The 15,011-nt window shown below is 47.9% G+C and overlaps 1 protein-coding gene across 9 annotated transcripts; it reads right to left on the bottom strand.

Moving 5' to 3' along the window:
- Nucleotides 1–219: 219 nt before the first annotated feature.
- Nucleotides 220–14,977, bottom strand: RIT1 (Ras like without CAAX 1). Of its 9 annotated transcripts, none has more exons than XM_054182399.1 (11): nt 14,848–14,977; nt 14,617–14,747; nt 14,100–14,156; nt 13,090–13,163; nt 12,415–12,606; nt 11,079–11,374; nt 10,656–10,749; nt 5,773–6,628; nt 3,951–4,692; nt 3,011–3,262; nt 220–2,887 (listed from the first exon to the last, which is right to left on the bottom strand). In XM_054182399.1, the coding sequence occupies exons 2-6, from the start codon at nt 14,711–14,713 to the stop codon at nt 11,144–11,146; spliced, it is 651 nt and encodes a 216-aa protein (XP_054038374.1). In that variant the 5' UTR covers nt 14,714–14,747; nt 14,848–14,977; the 3' UTR covers nt 220–2,887; nt 3,011–3,262; nt 3,951–4,692; nt 5,773–6,628; nt 10,656–10,749; nt 11,079–11,143. The 9 variants fall into 9 exon arrangements, with proteins under 9 accessions (XP_054038374.1, XP_054038370.1, XP_054038377.1 ...); XM_054182395.1 differs by having other exon boundaries at nt 220–1,552; nt 1,676–2,887; nt 10,656–11,374; XM_054182402.1 differs by lacking the exon at nt 10,656–10,749.
- Between the last annotated feature and the right edge of the window lie 34 nt (nt 14,978–15,011).

The raw sequence follows: 15,011 nt of genomic DNA on the forward strand, positions 1-15,011 counted from the left end.
ACAACTGACACTCGAAGCCCACTCTCTCCAAATTCACCTCGGGACGAAGATGAAAACGATCAAACTGCAACAGATGCCATTCCCTGGTTCACCAGTGACATTCTGTTGTGGTTTGAGAAACCCATAACAATTTAGTGTCATTTAGACAATTATTCTGTCACCCCATGACCCCTCCCCGCCCGGGAAGGACAATCGGGGCAAACAGGGAAACGCGAGGGCTGAAATATAAATAGATTTAATAGGATAAGGCTAAATAATTAACAATAACACTGAAGAACCAGCGTTGATCCCGATACCAGTATAAAACACCCCAGGACTCTGCCCAGCCCATTCCCTCAGCAGGAAGCCGCGCACTCCCAGCAGGGACAGCCAACGTGGGCCACGGCGAGCGCTGCGGCTTCGGGAGGAAGGGAAGGGCTCAGGGCTCCGGCACCGGGGCGAGGAGTGCTCAGAGGCAGAACTCCTCAGCAAACTTCCTAATTTCTACGGAACGTGCCGTTCATGGTGTGAAATAACCCTGTTGGCAGCTTGGGGCAAGTGCCCGGGTCTCGCTCCTCCTCGTCCCCGCACCTGGGGAGCTCGAAAACACCGAGACCTTGAAACCCGCACCCCAGAGCTGGCTCTAAAGTAAATATTTTCACAAATTCAGATGCAAGAGTCTTCCAAAAGGGCAGTTTTCCCCAGCATTAAGAGGAGTTAGTCCTATGCCGCTCAAACCAGGACACGTCCTCAGCTGTCCGACCAGTGCTGAGGAAGGAGTGACTGAAGCGCTCAAGAAGTTTAAGCAGCTTGACCCGACTCCTGCTCCCACGGTTCAATTCCACTGTATCACTCAGCGGTGGCAGTCGGACGGTGCCGAACACACAGAACCATCGGAAGCCGCTGAGATGATGCAGGTGGCGATCCACGTGGCTCGTGCCTCCATTCGAATTCAGCGCCCAGTGACTCAAGACACGGCGGTTTATTTAACACCTCTGCTTACCATTAATTCTGTTGTTCTCTGCACTGTGATTTATCGCAGCGTTTAACCATGTTCAGTTATTTCTCGTGGTAAAAACTGCAGTTATTAGAGCAGTTGGCTAAAACTGCTCAGCCAAAGCGCACAGTCGCTGATTATTTTCTACTTTTTGTGCAAGACGTGACAGAAAATCTCTCTTCGTCCTACTCTGCTTGGCTTCTGCATCTAAGACTGTGTGCCGTTAGCAAACGTCCCATTTCAGGTTCTTACACCATTCAGCTGAAACAGAAACAAAAGAATTTGCATAAGAAAAAGAAAAAAAAACCAACCACAAACAGAATGGGTTTGACAAACCATGAAAAGAGAAACGGTTCTGTAGAGACCATGGAAGCTCGGCTCTGACTCTCTCCCCCCTTCCTGGGGTCCGGGTGCTGCTGCCGTTTCAACCAGCAGGATTTTGCGCTGCACAATCAGGTCGTTCCTCCTCCGACAGCTTCTGCCTCTCCCAACTCCCCGGGGGGGCGAGTCGTGTTGCCACAGCAATGCGATTCACTTTCCATGGCAGATGCTGGCTCAGGGCTCTTTCGGCATTTCCTTTGAGCAGGAATAACTCCGTCTCCTTCCCGAACCCCAAATCTGTGGGACTGAGCTCGAGGGAAGGAGCTGCCACCGGACGGGTCCCTCTGCGGGGCTCCAGAGCGCCCCGATCTCGCTCACCCTCATTAAAACCCAAGAGCTGGAGCTCAAGCATTTGATGAGTCGTTCCACCACGCCGGGCAGATCCCAGGGCCCCAGCGGTAACGCCGATATTGTCAAAACTGGCAAAGTCTTCTCCAACAGCTATTGAAAGCCAAGTGAGTCCCTCTGGGAGCCGACGGCACCCGAAAGGCACCGTGTAACGTTGCACCCGCCTGGACGGACGCAAGCGCTGGCTCTGAGCTCCCGGTTCCACTTTGGCGCTACAGAAAGTACACGATTCCCGGGGAGACCGTTCCCCAGTTGGGCCAAACAGGAAATGGGACAGGAAAGGAAAAGCAGCCCAAGAAATAAGTAGGACATAAGGGAATGCCAAAAAAAGAAAACTAAACAAAACCAACCAAACCCCAAACCAACCAACACAACCCTCCCGTGTACCTCCATCACGCAGCAGTTCTACCCTCCTTCCCATAGGAAGACATAAGTGTACTCTCCGCTGGGTTAAAAACTGGCTGGCTGGCCGTGCCCAGAGAGTTGTGATCAATGGGGTGAAATCCTCTTGGCGGCCGGTCACCAGTGGTGTCCCTCAGGGCTCAGTTTTGGGGCCGGTTTTGTTTAATATCTTTATCAATGATCTGGATGAGGGGATTGAGTGCACCCTCAGTACGTTTGCAGATGACGCCAAACTAGGTGGGAGTGTTGATCTGCTTGAGGGTAGCAAGGCTCTCCAGAGGGACCTGGACAGGCTGGATCCATGGGCCAAGGCCAACTCTAGGAGGTTTAACAAGGCCAAGTGCCAGGTCCTGCATTTCAGTCACAACAACCCACAGCAAGGCTACAGGCTTGGGGCAGAGTGGCTGGAAAGCTGCCCGGCAGAAAAGGACCTGGGGGTGCTGGTGGAGCCAGCTTAACATGAGCCAGCAGTGTGCCCAGGTGGCCAAGAGGGCCAACAGCATCCTGGCTTGTATCAGGAATAGCGTGGCCAGCAGGAGCAGGGAAGTGATGGTGCCTCTGTACTCGGCACTGGTGAGGCCCCACCTCGAGTGCTGTGTTCAGTTCTGGGCCCCACTGTACAAGAGGGACATTGGGGTGCTGGAGCGTGTCCAGAGGAGAGCGACCAGGCTGGGGAGGGGTCTGGAGACCAGGGCATATGAGGAGAGGCTGAGGGAGCTGGGCATGTTTAGCTTGGAGAAGAGGAGGCTGAGGGGAGACCTCATTGCCCTCTACAACTCCCTGAAAGGAGGGTGGAGAGAGGTGGGGGTTGGCCTCTTCTCCCAGGGGAATAACGACAGGACCAGAGGAAATGGTCTGAAGCTGCGGCAGGGGAGGTTTAGGTTAGATATCAGGAAGAATTACCTTACTGAAAGAGTGGTCAGGCACTGGAACAGCCTGCCCAGGGAGGGGGTTGAGTCACCATCCCTGGAGGTGTTTAGGAAACGTCTAGATGTGGCACTTCAGGGCATGCTCCAGTGGCAGAGATTGTAGGGGGTTTGGTTGGGCTCGATGATCTCAAAGGTCCTTTCCAACCATGAAGATTCTGTGATTCTGTGACACCTTCCATCCAGCTCAGGCAGGGGAAGGGCCGGACCCATCCGCACCCAGAAGAGACTGAAAAACACAAGACGAAATTATTTGGGGAACATTCAAGTTTACACGACCTGGACTTTGAAGAAATTTAAACGAGCAGTGCGACTTCTCCCAGGGCGCTCAGCACCTTGATTTTTGGCCCTGACCAGAACATACGGACATAAAAATTCAGGCTTCAGGTTACATCCAGAAAGCCAAAATGTAAAAGCTTGTCCGATCCCTTCCTGCTAATGAACGCAACAAGACGAACGGGAGTTCAGCAAAGCGTCTCACACTATTGCGCTATTAAAAGAATGAATAACAGCACAGAGATCTAGGTACTAAAATCTTATTAGAATTAAAAGAAACACGTATGTCATACCTTAGGATATAAGTTTAGGTCTCTGAAAGTAACACCAGGAGTGTAAACGGGAGAAAAATCAATGTGTTACCACACATTACAGCACAAAGCCCAAGCTCATGCTCTCAAGTAATTTTTTTTTCTTACAACAATATTGCAGTAACGGGTCTGGTGAAAAAAAAATAAAGTTTGGGAGTGGTGGGGAAAAAAAGTATAAAAGGATCGAACAGGAAAGCTGCCCAGACCAGACAGAAAAAATCCACTAATAAGCCCGTATAGAGTATCGTCTAATCGCATCGCATGCTGCCAGACCGAACCACTGTCTTGGCCATCAACAACCTATAGAATTTTTTTTTAAATTGTTATTACCGATAGTCTCTGCAGAGAACGTCTGTATTTCCAAATAACCCTAACATTGGGGTCACACGATGACTCTAGAGGAGAATTATTCCACCTTTTCTTATCCTGCCACCAGCGTGCTGCCCTCCATTAGCTGTAACACAAAAGGGGAAAACAAAAAAACCAAACCAAAAAGCAAACAAGATAAAAAGATTAAAGCAAGTTCATCCAAGTGTTCTCTGAGACCTCAGGGCACTACTGGGTTACTGGTCCGTGTGTATTAGTGAGACCATTTATGCACACATTTAACTTTAGGCCGTGTAATAAGCCTCATATTTTTTCCTTTTCACCCTTTCTTAGTTATCCCAAATTAACGTTTCTCAATACTGAGTTTTGGCAGTGTTTTTAGCGGAGATTTTTTTTCATTATTTCTCAGGTTTATTTCTTCCTGTAGCATTCAAATTGCACGCAGGATTCAAAGCTGATTATCCGTAGGGGAAGCATTTGTCAGAATTAACGCCCCAGGCAGTGGGTGAGGATCAGCTCTGCCGCCGCGGGCCATCGAGCAGCTTCGCCCTCGGAGCACAGACCCGAGCCAGAAGCTTTTTGTGCATCTTCTGTCAGCCAACGGCACAGACGCGCTGGAGGAAATGACCTCAGCCTGCGCCCGGTGAAATGCTCCCGATTCGCTCATTCGGTGTGAAAAGCGCAGGCTCGAAGACAGTTGGCTCATACTGGAGAGCAACGGGCAGCTCGGCAGCAATCTTCAGTCCTGTGAATTTAGTTGCAACCAGATTTATACAGGTGTAAAACAGGCAGCACATTGGCAAGGAGCCTGTCACCCAGATACAAATCATCGGGTTTCTATACAGTATTTTGTTTCATTTCTGTTGGTCCATGCAAACCTCATGGAGTTCAACCAGGCCAAGTGCAAGGTCCTGCACCTGGGCTGGGGAAATCCTCAGCACAAATCCAGGCTGGGCAGAGAATGGCTGAGGAGCAGCCCTGAGACAAGGACTTGGGGGTGTTGATGGATCAGAAGCTCAACACACTCCAGCAACGTGCGCTGGCAGCACAGAACCCCCCCCCAGCCTGGGCTGCATCCCCAGCAGTGTGGGCAGGGGGGCGAGGGGGGGGATTCTGCCCCTCTGCTCCCCTCGGGGGAGACCCCCCTGCAGCGCTGCCTCCAGCTCCGGGGCCTCGGCACAGGAGAGACACGGAGCTGTGGGAGCGGGGCCGGAGGAGGCCCCGGAGCTGCTGGGAGGGCTGGAGCCCCTCTGCTGGGAGGACAGGCTGAGAGAGCTGGGGGGGGTCAGCCTGGAGAAGAGAAGGCTCCGCGGAGACCTTGGAGCCCCTTCCAGTCCCTCAAGGGGCTCCGGGAAAGCTGGGGAGGGACTCTGGAGCAGGGAGGGGAGCCACGGGACGTTGGGAATGGGTTGAAACCAAAAGAGGGGAGATTGAGATGAGATGTGGGGAAGAAATTCCTTCTTCCGAGGGCGGTGAGCCCCTGGCCCAGGTTGCCCAGAGAAGCTGTGGCTGCCCCATCCCTGGAGGGGTTCAAGGCCAGGTTGGACGGGGCTTGGAGCCACCTGGGCTGGTGGGAGGTGTCCCTGCCCAGGGCAGGGGGTGGGACGGGATGGTCTTTAAGGTCCCTTCCCACCCAAACCATTCCAGGATTCTGTGATTCACTCCTCCAGCCTCATGACGTGTGTGTTGCTGTTTTAATTCAGCAGGAATTTTGTCAAGGCTTTTTTCAGTTCTCAGTTACATGTAATTAAGTTCCACGTATCTTAAATTTTACCGGTTTTGCACTTTTGTAAACAACTTCTTGTTATCTCAGCAAAAGACTGACCTTTATTAACAGCAGGGAGGCATTACAGTTTTGCATTCCTGTAATAAAATCAGGCAAAGTAAATCTGTATCAGTTGTATAGGAAAGATTTCCTTAGTACACAGTAAACAACAAACTCCGCTCAACCACGCAGACTGGCTGACTATGACAGTGTCAGACCCTTCTTAGCTGAGATTTCTTCATTCCTGGTGATGGGATTTGCTGTTTGTGGGCACATCGTGCAACAATCATGTTGGAGAAGGAATGGTAAGAATGCAGCGGTAGGAATTCTTTCGTGCCACAGATTTGTTCCTGCCCTTTAGGAAAGGGGTCACCAGTGAAGGGCTGGACAGCTTCTGGATTTATAGGGAGAAGTCTAAAAACTACCCTCTTAGTCACCCGCTTTTAGCGAGATAATTAGAGGTTTACCCCTAATTCATCTCTAGGTCTTACATACTTAGGAATTTTCAGTATGAGTATCTGCAGAGTAATTTGTTTCGGTCTACATTTGCAAGCCACGTAACCAAAAAAGATGCAAGAATCGCCTTTTCTTTTGGCCCAAATGGTGTTTCCTGTCCTTATGGAGAGAGCACAACAGACACACAGCAAAATTATTGGAGAACCTGCCACTGAACCCACTCGAACATGCCGACTTTGGATAAACCAGCCCAATCCATAGTAAATAACACCAGCAACAGCACAAGGACAGCACAGCGCGAGAAAAAGGGAACGGCGTTTCAGATCTTTACTCTCTGTATATTGAAGGATTAAGTAGGGAGGGGGTGAGGTAGCTGGTGAACTGTATTTAGGTATTTTGTGTCTCACCTGTGACTCTTTTAAGCAAAGCCGTCCTGGAATAAGAAGGAACGTCATCAACTCTGAAAAAGGATAAAAAACAAAAGGAGCGTGAGCAAGGTGACACCATTCCCAGCAGATGAGTAACCAGAGAACACGCAGTAAGGACCAGCGTTGTTCAACATATTTGTAGCCAGCCTGTGAACAATCAAGGAAGAATCACAGCATCCCAGCCTGGCCGGGGCTGGAAGGGACCTCTGGAGGTCACCTCGTCCCACCCCCTGCCAGAGCAGGGTCACCCAGAGCAGGTCGCGCAGGGTCGCCTCCAGGCGGGTTCGGAATATCCCCAGAGCAGGAGACCCCACAGCCTCTCCGGGCAGCCTGTGCCAGGGCTCTGCCACCCTCACAGGAAAGAAGTCTTTCCTCATGTTGAGATGGAATTTCCCATGTTCCAGTTTGTGCCCGTTGCCCCTTGCCCTGTCCCCGGGCACCACTGAGAAGAGCCCGGCCCCATCCTCTCGCCCCCTGTCCTTTAGATATTGACCCACTCTCAGTCTTCTCTTCTTCAGGCCAAACAGACCCAGGTCTCTCAGCCTTTCCTCAGCAGAGAGATACTGCAGTCCCCCGAGCATCTTTGTAGCCTCTGCTGGACCCTTCCCAGCAGTTCCTTGTCCTTCTTGAACCAGGGAGCCCAGAACTGGACACAGTACTCCAGCTGTGGCCTCCTCAGGGCAGAACAGAGGGGGAGGATGACCTCCCTCCACCTGCTGGCCACACTCTTCTTGATGCCCCCCAGAATGCCATTGGCCTTCTTGGCCACCAGGGCCCATTGCTGGCTCATGGGCATCCTGTTGTCCACCAGGACTCCCAGGTCTCTTTCCACAGAGCTGCTCTCCAGCAGGTCACCCCCAACCTGTCCTGGTGCGGGGGGTTATTCCTCCCCAGGTGCAGCACCCTGCGCTTGCCCTTGTTGAATTTCATTAGGTTCCTCTCCGCCCAACTCTCCAGCCAGTCCAGAACCACAAGAACATCTGCATGCCACCATGTGATTCACAGCTGTCAACTGGACAATCTGTTGAACAGAAATGTCAGGGATTCCTTTTAGGAATCTTGTGTTTAGTCCAAAATTCTAGTCCAAGAGGCTTTCTCACGGGAACTGAAGTGGGTGACACCCATCAGCCTGTCAACCAGGGCAAGGATTCTCTGCCGACTCCTCGCTTGAGACAGCAGAACACATACAGTTTGTAACCAACGAGTGACCTTCTTGCCACAACCATTTAACGTCTCTCCGGAGTAGAAAAACGCATAGCTGAGTCATGGCTGTGAACGCCGAGAGACAAGAGAGGGTTGTTGGCGAAGTTGTCTCCAAACACCTGGTGAGTGCACAAGGAGACATTTCTGCTGTGGGCAGGAGAAGCTAAAACATTCTGTGCCTCTTCCATTCACACAATGCTACAGGGAGACATCCTCTCTAACCCAACACATGGACACCAGAAGCCCTTCGTTAAGTCACGAAGTGAGAGTTATATTGCAAATCTGACTACAGTATAAATACTATAAGGGAAGACACAACAACTACACCAAAGCCACAAAGGAGCCTAAACCCAGCTGCTTTCTACTAGTACAAAATAATAAAATGCAAACAAGCAGCGCCTAGAGAGACCGAGGCAGTGGCAAAGGCAGTGGGGTTACTCTGGCTGGAGCCCCAATACCCCAGTATCTGGGCGAAGATTTCAACACTGACCCCACGCAGCTGCTATTGCCCTCGGAAAGTAAAACGCCTTACACAGAGCACACAAAGGTGAAGCAATGCAGTTGCAAAATGTCCAGACTGTATTTTAACAATTTAGCACTGATTTAGCACCAGACTCGCATCACAGAATTTTTAGGTTCTGCACCGCTTAAACATAACATCTCAACTCCTTTTTTTTTTTTTTTTTTGAGCAAGATAAGCATTTTCCAAAATAATTTAAACACCCCATGAGCTTTCCTTCTTCATCACTCTCAGGCTGAACAGCCGTCTACCCAACATGCTAGGCACCAGAGATTAAAACATCAAATGCAAACATTTGTATTAAAAATTATATATTGTGTCAAATAAAACAATAATTCTGTGTACAAATTTATACATGACAAAAATAAAACTCTTTTTGAATAACACTGTGTAAAAAAAGTGCTTGCTGCTGTTCTGATGTAGTAATTCTACAAGCAACAGGCTCACAAAAGGCATTAGTAAACACTTCAGTGGCATTGAAGGAATCAGGTAAGGCACAGACATCAGTTATTTAAAGGTGGGAACAGTCCCATACAGCTTTTAGTACTGCTGACAGGTTACATTTACATATTACCTGGAAAATTTGAATGCAGGAAGCTGATGAACGCTTGATGTTAACTTACTGCATCAAGGAAAAGCACAGGAAAAACTTGTCGTCATCTCAGGGCCCTGCTCAGCGCTCCCATGGCTGGTCTGAAATAACTTTTACGATGACAGAACCAGCGACTGCTTTTAGAGCAACTTCTGAACCATCGCCCCCTCCTTCTCCTCAAATTTTCTGCTAGATGGTTTTCATCTGCGGTATAGACAGCATTTAATACAAACATGAACGACTCGGAGGACTTTCAGTCCTAAACCAGTAAATACTGAAAGAACGCACTCGACTGCTCACACAGTTAACATAAAAGAGGTCTTAAATTCTGAACAATCTGAATTATTCTCAGCCTTTTTCAAACAACCTACATGTGATTATTACCAGTGTAGTGTAACACTGGAGCACTGAAGGAAGTGAGAAACAGAAACCGATTTAAACATTTTAGCTCAGCTACAAACAAAATAAAAAATGTAACCCCCCTCCAAATTTCTCGTTATAAGTTTTTTCTAAATCTTACACAAAGAAAATACTCTTAAAACCAACAGGCACAGAATTTCCAGTCGTATCTTAAGCAATAAGGAGTTTAGCAAGAAGAAATAGCTTAAGTCTATATATTTCCTATCCTCGCTTCTTGTACTAATCCTTTTACATAGGCATTTTCCATTTTGACTGCACTATCGCATGCAGCACACTAAGACTGACATTACAGATCTGATTTTTGATCAGTAAGATTAACCGTTACTGGCACAGATGATCGAAGAATAACCGAAGGTATACATTTAGTCTATTAAGCTCTTTCACTCTTAAAATGAAAGATTCTAGGCACTTAGTTCTCAGAGAAACTTGTTTTAGCCATGTCTGAGTTGCCTAACTATGATTTGTTCTATTATTAAAAAACAAAATCAAGAGGAACACCAGGCATCTGTCTCTCTGCTGGATTTAAATTCTCTAACTGCTATATATACGTAAATCAGCTCGAAAGCAGAGAATATCTCTATGGATGGAGAGCCTGCCTCAGCAGCACTTTCTTAACCAAATCCTTCTTTACTGAGCGTAAGAAAACCTGTACCTGCGCCGCCTGGCCCGCCTGCGCAGGTCGGGTCAGGGATGTGAGTATCTGTCAGGACTGTCGCTGTGCCCAGCTCCTTGCTTCCTTCCTCTGCACCGGCAATTCTGCTTCTAAGACTACCTTGGAAGAATCCTACCAGTACTGGGGATATTCCCTCTGGGCTCAGACAACTCAGCATCAGTCATTTTCTCTACAAAGTAGTTATCATAGGATAATTTGAAATTACTATGTTAGAGACTTCTACTTCACAAAGATACTGGCTCCTTTAAGACAAGGACATAAAACTGAATGTAAATAAATAAGCCAGAGCATCATTACGGCCATGATTTTTAAGAAGCAAGTCAGAAAATTCAAAGCTGTAGTTTCTACAGCATCATTGCGTTACACATGCTGTGGCAACACAGTAAATGCTATATACAGTAGGAAAATGCTACATATTCGTGCACCGTTGCCAAGTTACAGCTGCCATAGGAACCATAATTTGCTTTTTCTGACTTATTTAGAATCCCACCTACAACACTGCTGATTAACTGATAATTTAGATAAACTTGTACAAGTATTCCATGTGACTGTTGCTGGAAAGAATCTATTCGATGAGAACACAAGAACTCTAACACAGCTCCCTCCAATGACATCTGTACGCAGCCAAGGCTGCGGAGTCATGACACGCACTTTGTAAACTACTCTTCAGCGTGACTTCGACAAGCCACCTCTCGTGATGTGGGTTACTGTTCCAGAGAGCAGCAACATTTTCTTGTGCAAACAACTAGGAAAAAAAAATTAATTAAGTTAGGTTGGATAGAACTTCAGCAATATTTTACACAATTCAGCTTCCAGTACGCAGTGACCAAAAACAAATACGGAAAAGTGCAGGGACATAAACCTATCAGCATTTGTAACCAATGACATGCAAGCAACATTTGCTGGATCCAGTAAAAAAAATGACAACGTTAAGTGCAACTGTTACTGTGTCTTAAGTTAAATATCCAAAACTAAGGGAATATCATTCTAAACAAAAATAACTGGTGAAAGTTAAGCATTCCCTTAAAAGTCCCACCAGGTTTAAAACACGCTGTCAAAATGTTGTTACTATACCGCTTTGGTTACAAATGGCTGTTCACAGGTTTGTTTTTTTTATTTTGCAGAGGAATTCTCTCTGCTCAAGTGACTGAATCCTTCTTCCTTCTGAACGGTGACTTCAGTCTTTTCCACACACTGCTTTTAGGTTTTGATTTCCTTTCCATTGCCATTACTGCTTCTTTCTCTTTCCTGCGGATTTCTCGCACAAGAGCATGAAATACATCATCAATATAATAACGATATGCAGCTGAAGTTTCAAAAAAAGGGCAGTTGAATTCTCGTGCTAAAGCAGAGCCTTCCTCTTTGGAGACCTGAAAAAAAGTTCACACTTGTCAGGAAAGCCCAAAGTTTCTTTCTTTACCATTTCTTCTTCTGCTTGCTCTGTAACTGTGAATGCACCCTCACAGGCTCTAGAACAGCTTGTTCCACTCACCTCTAAATCTTTCTCTATAAACCTGTTTTTCTTTCTCTTTCACTCATTGCTTCTCTAGCAATGTTAAGACATTCATGAAACAACAGAGTGCTTCGAAAGGATGTTCTTTTCTTGGAGCTGAATCTTGAAGTTGCCTCTAACATAAACAGCCCTCAGCCCTAACCCAAGCATTTGTCAGTTTGGTAAGCTAAGAGTATTTGCTTCTCCAGGTCAAAATCTATTGTTTGTCAAACTACTTCCCAGAACCAAGCAAAAACTTTCCAGAAAAAAGCCCAAAACAACAACAAAACCCAGTCTTGCTGAGGCCATAGAAAAGCAACACCCACTGCTCTTCTGATACTTTCCACCTCTTAGCACAGGTGTTCTACCATAGCTACCATCATTTGCCTGCTACAAAGCACAATGAAAATCCATCTAATTCCAGGTATACAAACAGCGCCTCTGGAACTTGTTTTCCAAAGTACCTTTCCTTCGAGTGAAGCTCTGCTTCAAACTGTTTTCCCACAAGACAGTAGTCGCTGTTTTCTTAAGCTAAAAGTAATTTTCCTTTCTCTCCATTCTTATCCGAGTTCTCCATTATTATGTGTCCATTCTTAGCACGCTTGAATCTGTAATTTCTACTTGTATCTGCAAGTGGTTCATGGAATGCTAAATCTCTACTAACAGCATGTCCTTTCAGGAGTTAAAAAAAGAAAAGCTTAAGAGCAGCTGAAACCCAAAGCATCAACTTGGAAGACTTTACTTTTGTGATTGCTGTATGCTTTGGGTATTCAACTTGGGTATTCTGGGTTAAACAAGTACTTCTCTACTGTTCTTGTGTAGTAAACATGCAAAAAATTAAGGGACTATAACCTCTCGTACTACTGCATTTTACAACAGAAATCGCTTGTAATTGCGAGCCTCTTTTGTGCCATTTACCTGCCGTAGCTGTGTCAGATCAGATTTATTTCCCACCAGGACCACGGGAGTGTCATCGGTGCGCCGAACACGGTAGATCAGCTGTTTGAACTCACGCACTTCATGGAAACTGCGCCGGTCTGTGATTGAATAACAGATGATAAATCCCTCGCCAGCCCTCATGTACTGGTCTCTCATGGCCGTAAACTCTGCCTAGAAACAGACAATTACATTTCAATTGCACAAATACAATGACTTTCTAATTTGCTCAGAATGGGAAACACAACATGCATTCCAAAAAGAGCTGCACAGGAATTCTGTGAACAAGCTGGTCATCTATCTTCTCATGTTGTCACATATAGGACAAGATACAACTTATGTTTGGGATTAACACCAAGTTCCCTCGCTATAGAAATCATACCGGCATGTCATTTATCAGCCAATATGTATTGCTTGTTGACCGTGAACAGCAAGGTGCAACAGAGAAAGCAGTGCATGAAACCGTCTTGAGCTGCCTAAATGCAGACAGTGTGATACAGATGCTACAAGCAATGTCATGCTTAGAAGAAATAAGAAACCTCAAAAAAAACAATTTGGAAGAAGAGACAGGCATACTTTTACAGGATTTCTGTCTCTACACCTGACCATTACAGACTTCTTAACGTCCTCCCAATTCACTTAATATTACTCACGTACCTGTCCTGCTGTGTCCAAGATATCCAGATTGGCAGGTTCATCGTCAATGCGTATTCGTATTTTATAAGCATCCTCTGCGAATTCACGGCACAGTGCAAAGAACAAGATCAGAATACAACTGCAATACTCAGTAGTCATCAATTCACAAAGAGAATGTTACGCTAGAAGAACCTAATCTGGTAATGTTACTATACTACATTAGCCTGATCTTTGTTTAACAACAAATGAAATTTTTAATTGTCCTGGTGTGATTTAGTATCCTCCCAACAGTTCGCTAAAATCATGCTACTGTACATGCTACTTCTAACAGACATGTGACCACAACCTTTAAATTCACTTTGGATACCTTGGTGGAAAGCACAGAATAAGAAGCCAGAAAATACCCGTGACTGACGAGAAGAACTGGCCACCAGCAACTGCCATTTTCTTAGAAGTTAAGACAAGAAATATTCTGTGCCTCTGAGTCAGCACTCCCACACTACAACAATCTGCTTTCAACAAGAAGCTGCCTGCTTTTCCCACTTTTCCTTCGACAGTGTAACTGTTGGTTAAGGTTTCTCTTAGAGATGCTGCAAAAGTTATGCAACAACACAGTAAGTTGTTAAACTCTTTCATCCCTCCCAATTTCTAAATCGCAGAGCACAATTTGGCAAAACAAAGCAATAGCAGAGAGCTGATTGGCAGTATGGAGACTAGATTTTTTGAACAGGCAACTAACAATCACTTATCAGCAGTCTGTCATCCTTGCCTGCCCACATACAAACAAGTACAGACAGCACATGGCCTGTATGTGTGATAGGAAAGTCATTAAAGATCTAAAACTCAGGATACGCATCCCAGTCCTCACAGCAGTCTCAGAAGTCTTATTACCTTTAAATGAGTAATCTTGGGTCCTCAATTTACAGCCAAATTTATAGCTTTCTTTAAATTGAGTAACCGAAATCAACAGAGTCCACAACAGCTTTGCCTGCTAAAACAGGGAGCAAAGAGCAGAGAGAGGTTTTTCTTACCAATTGTGGGATCATGATCCTCTGGAAACCGGTGACTGATGAACTGCATGGTCATAGCTGGAAACGAAAATCAGAGACACAGTTGCACAAGCCTCGATAAACATCTGCGGCTTCAGCATTCAGCGCTCAATGCGCTCGAGCACATCACCTCACCAACAGCTAAAACATAAAACCATACTCGGCGCAAGACTTGAAAGAAACACGGTAGACGGAGTAAGTGAAGTAACTCCGAGAGAGAGCACTACGCCCTCGTCCTCAACAAAGCGCTCCGTTAGGAGTTTCACAAACAAAGCTGGACGCGGCCGAGGCGCGGAAGCCGATGACACACCGCGCTCCGCGACATCCCGGGGCGGAACAGCGCCCCAAACCGGGCCGTTTTCCTCAAGAAACGTGTCACCTGGCGGCTGCCGGGCCGAGCCCCCCGGCGGCGTCGCCCGGGCCGGGCCGCTCGGTGGGGCCGGGCCGCAGCAGGGAGCGGCTCCGCAGGGCCGCCCGCCCCGCCCGCCCCCCCACGCACCGCTCTTGCCGACGCCGCCGGCGCCCAGCATCACCAGCTTGTACTCGCGGGACTGCCCCGGGGCGCCGCCGCCACCCGGGCGGGCTCCGGAATCCATCTCCTCAGCGCCGAAGAAGCCGCCGCCGCCGCTGCTGAAGAGGAGGAAAGAGGGTGAGCACCGGCCGCCCTTCGCCCGGCCCGGCCCTGCCCCGCCGCCCCCGCTCTCCTCCTTCGCCCCCTCCTCCCCCTCACCGTCAGGCTCCTCCGCTCCGCATCCCGCGGGCCGCGCTCCGGCCCCAGGCGGCGATACCAAAATGGCGGCAGCTCCACCACGGCCAGCGAGCGCCCGACCACGCCCCCCATGGCCCGCGCGGCGGGGGCGGGCCCGGCGCACGCGCGCTGCCCCCCTCAGGGCC

This window comes from Rissa tridactyla, chromosome 23 (assembly GCF_028500815.1).
Source record: "Rissa tridactyla isolate bRisTri1 chromosome 23, bRisTri1.patW.cur.20221130, whole genome shotgun sequence".
Classification (NCBI taxonomy): Eukaryota; Metazoa; Chordata; class Aves; order Charadriiformes; family Laridae; genus Rissa; species Rissa tridactyla.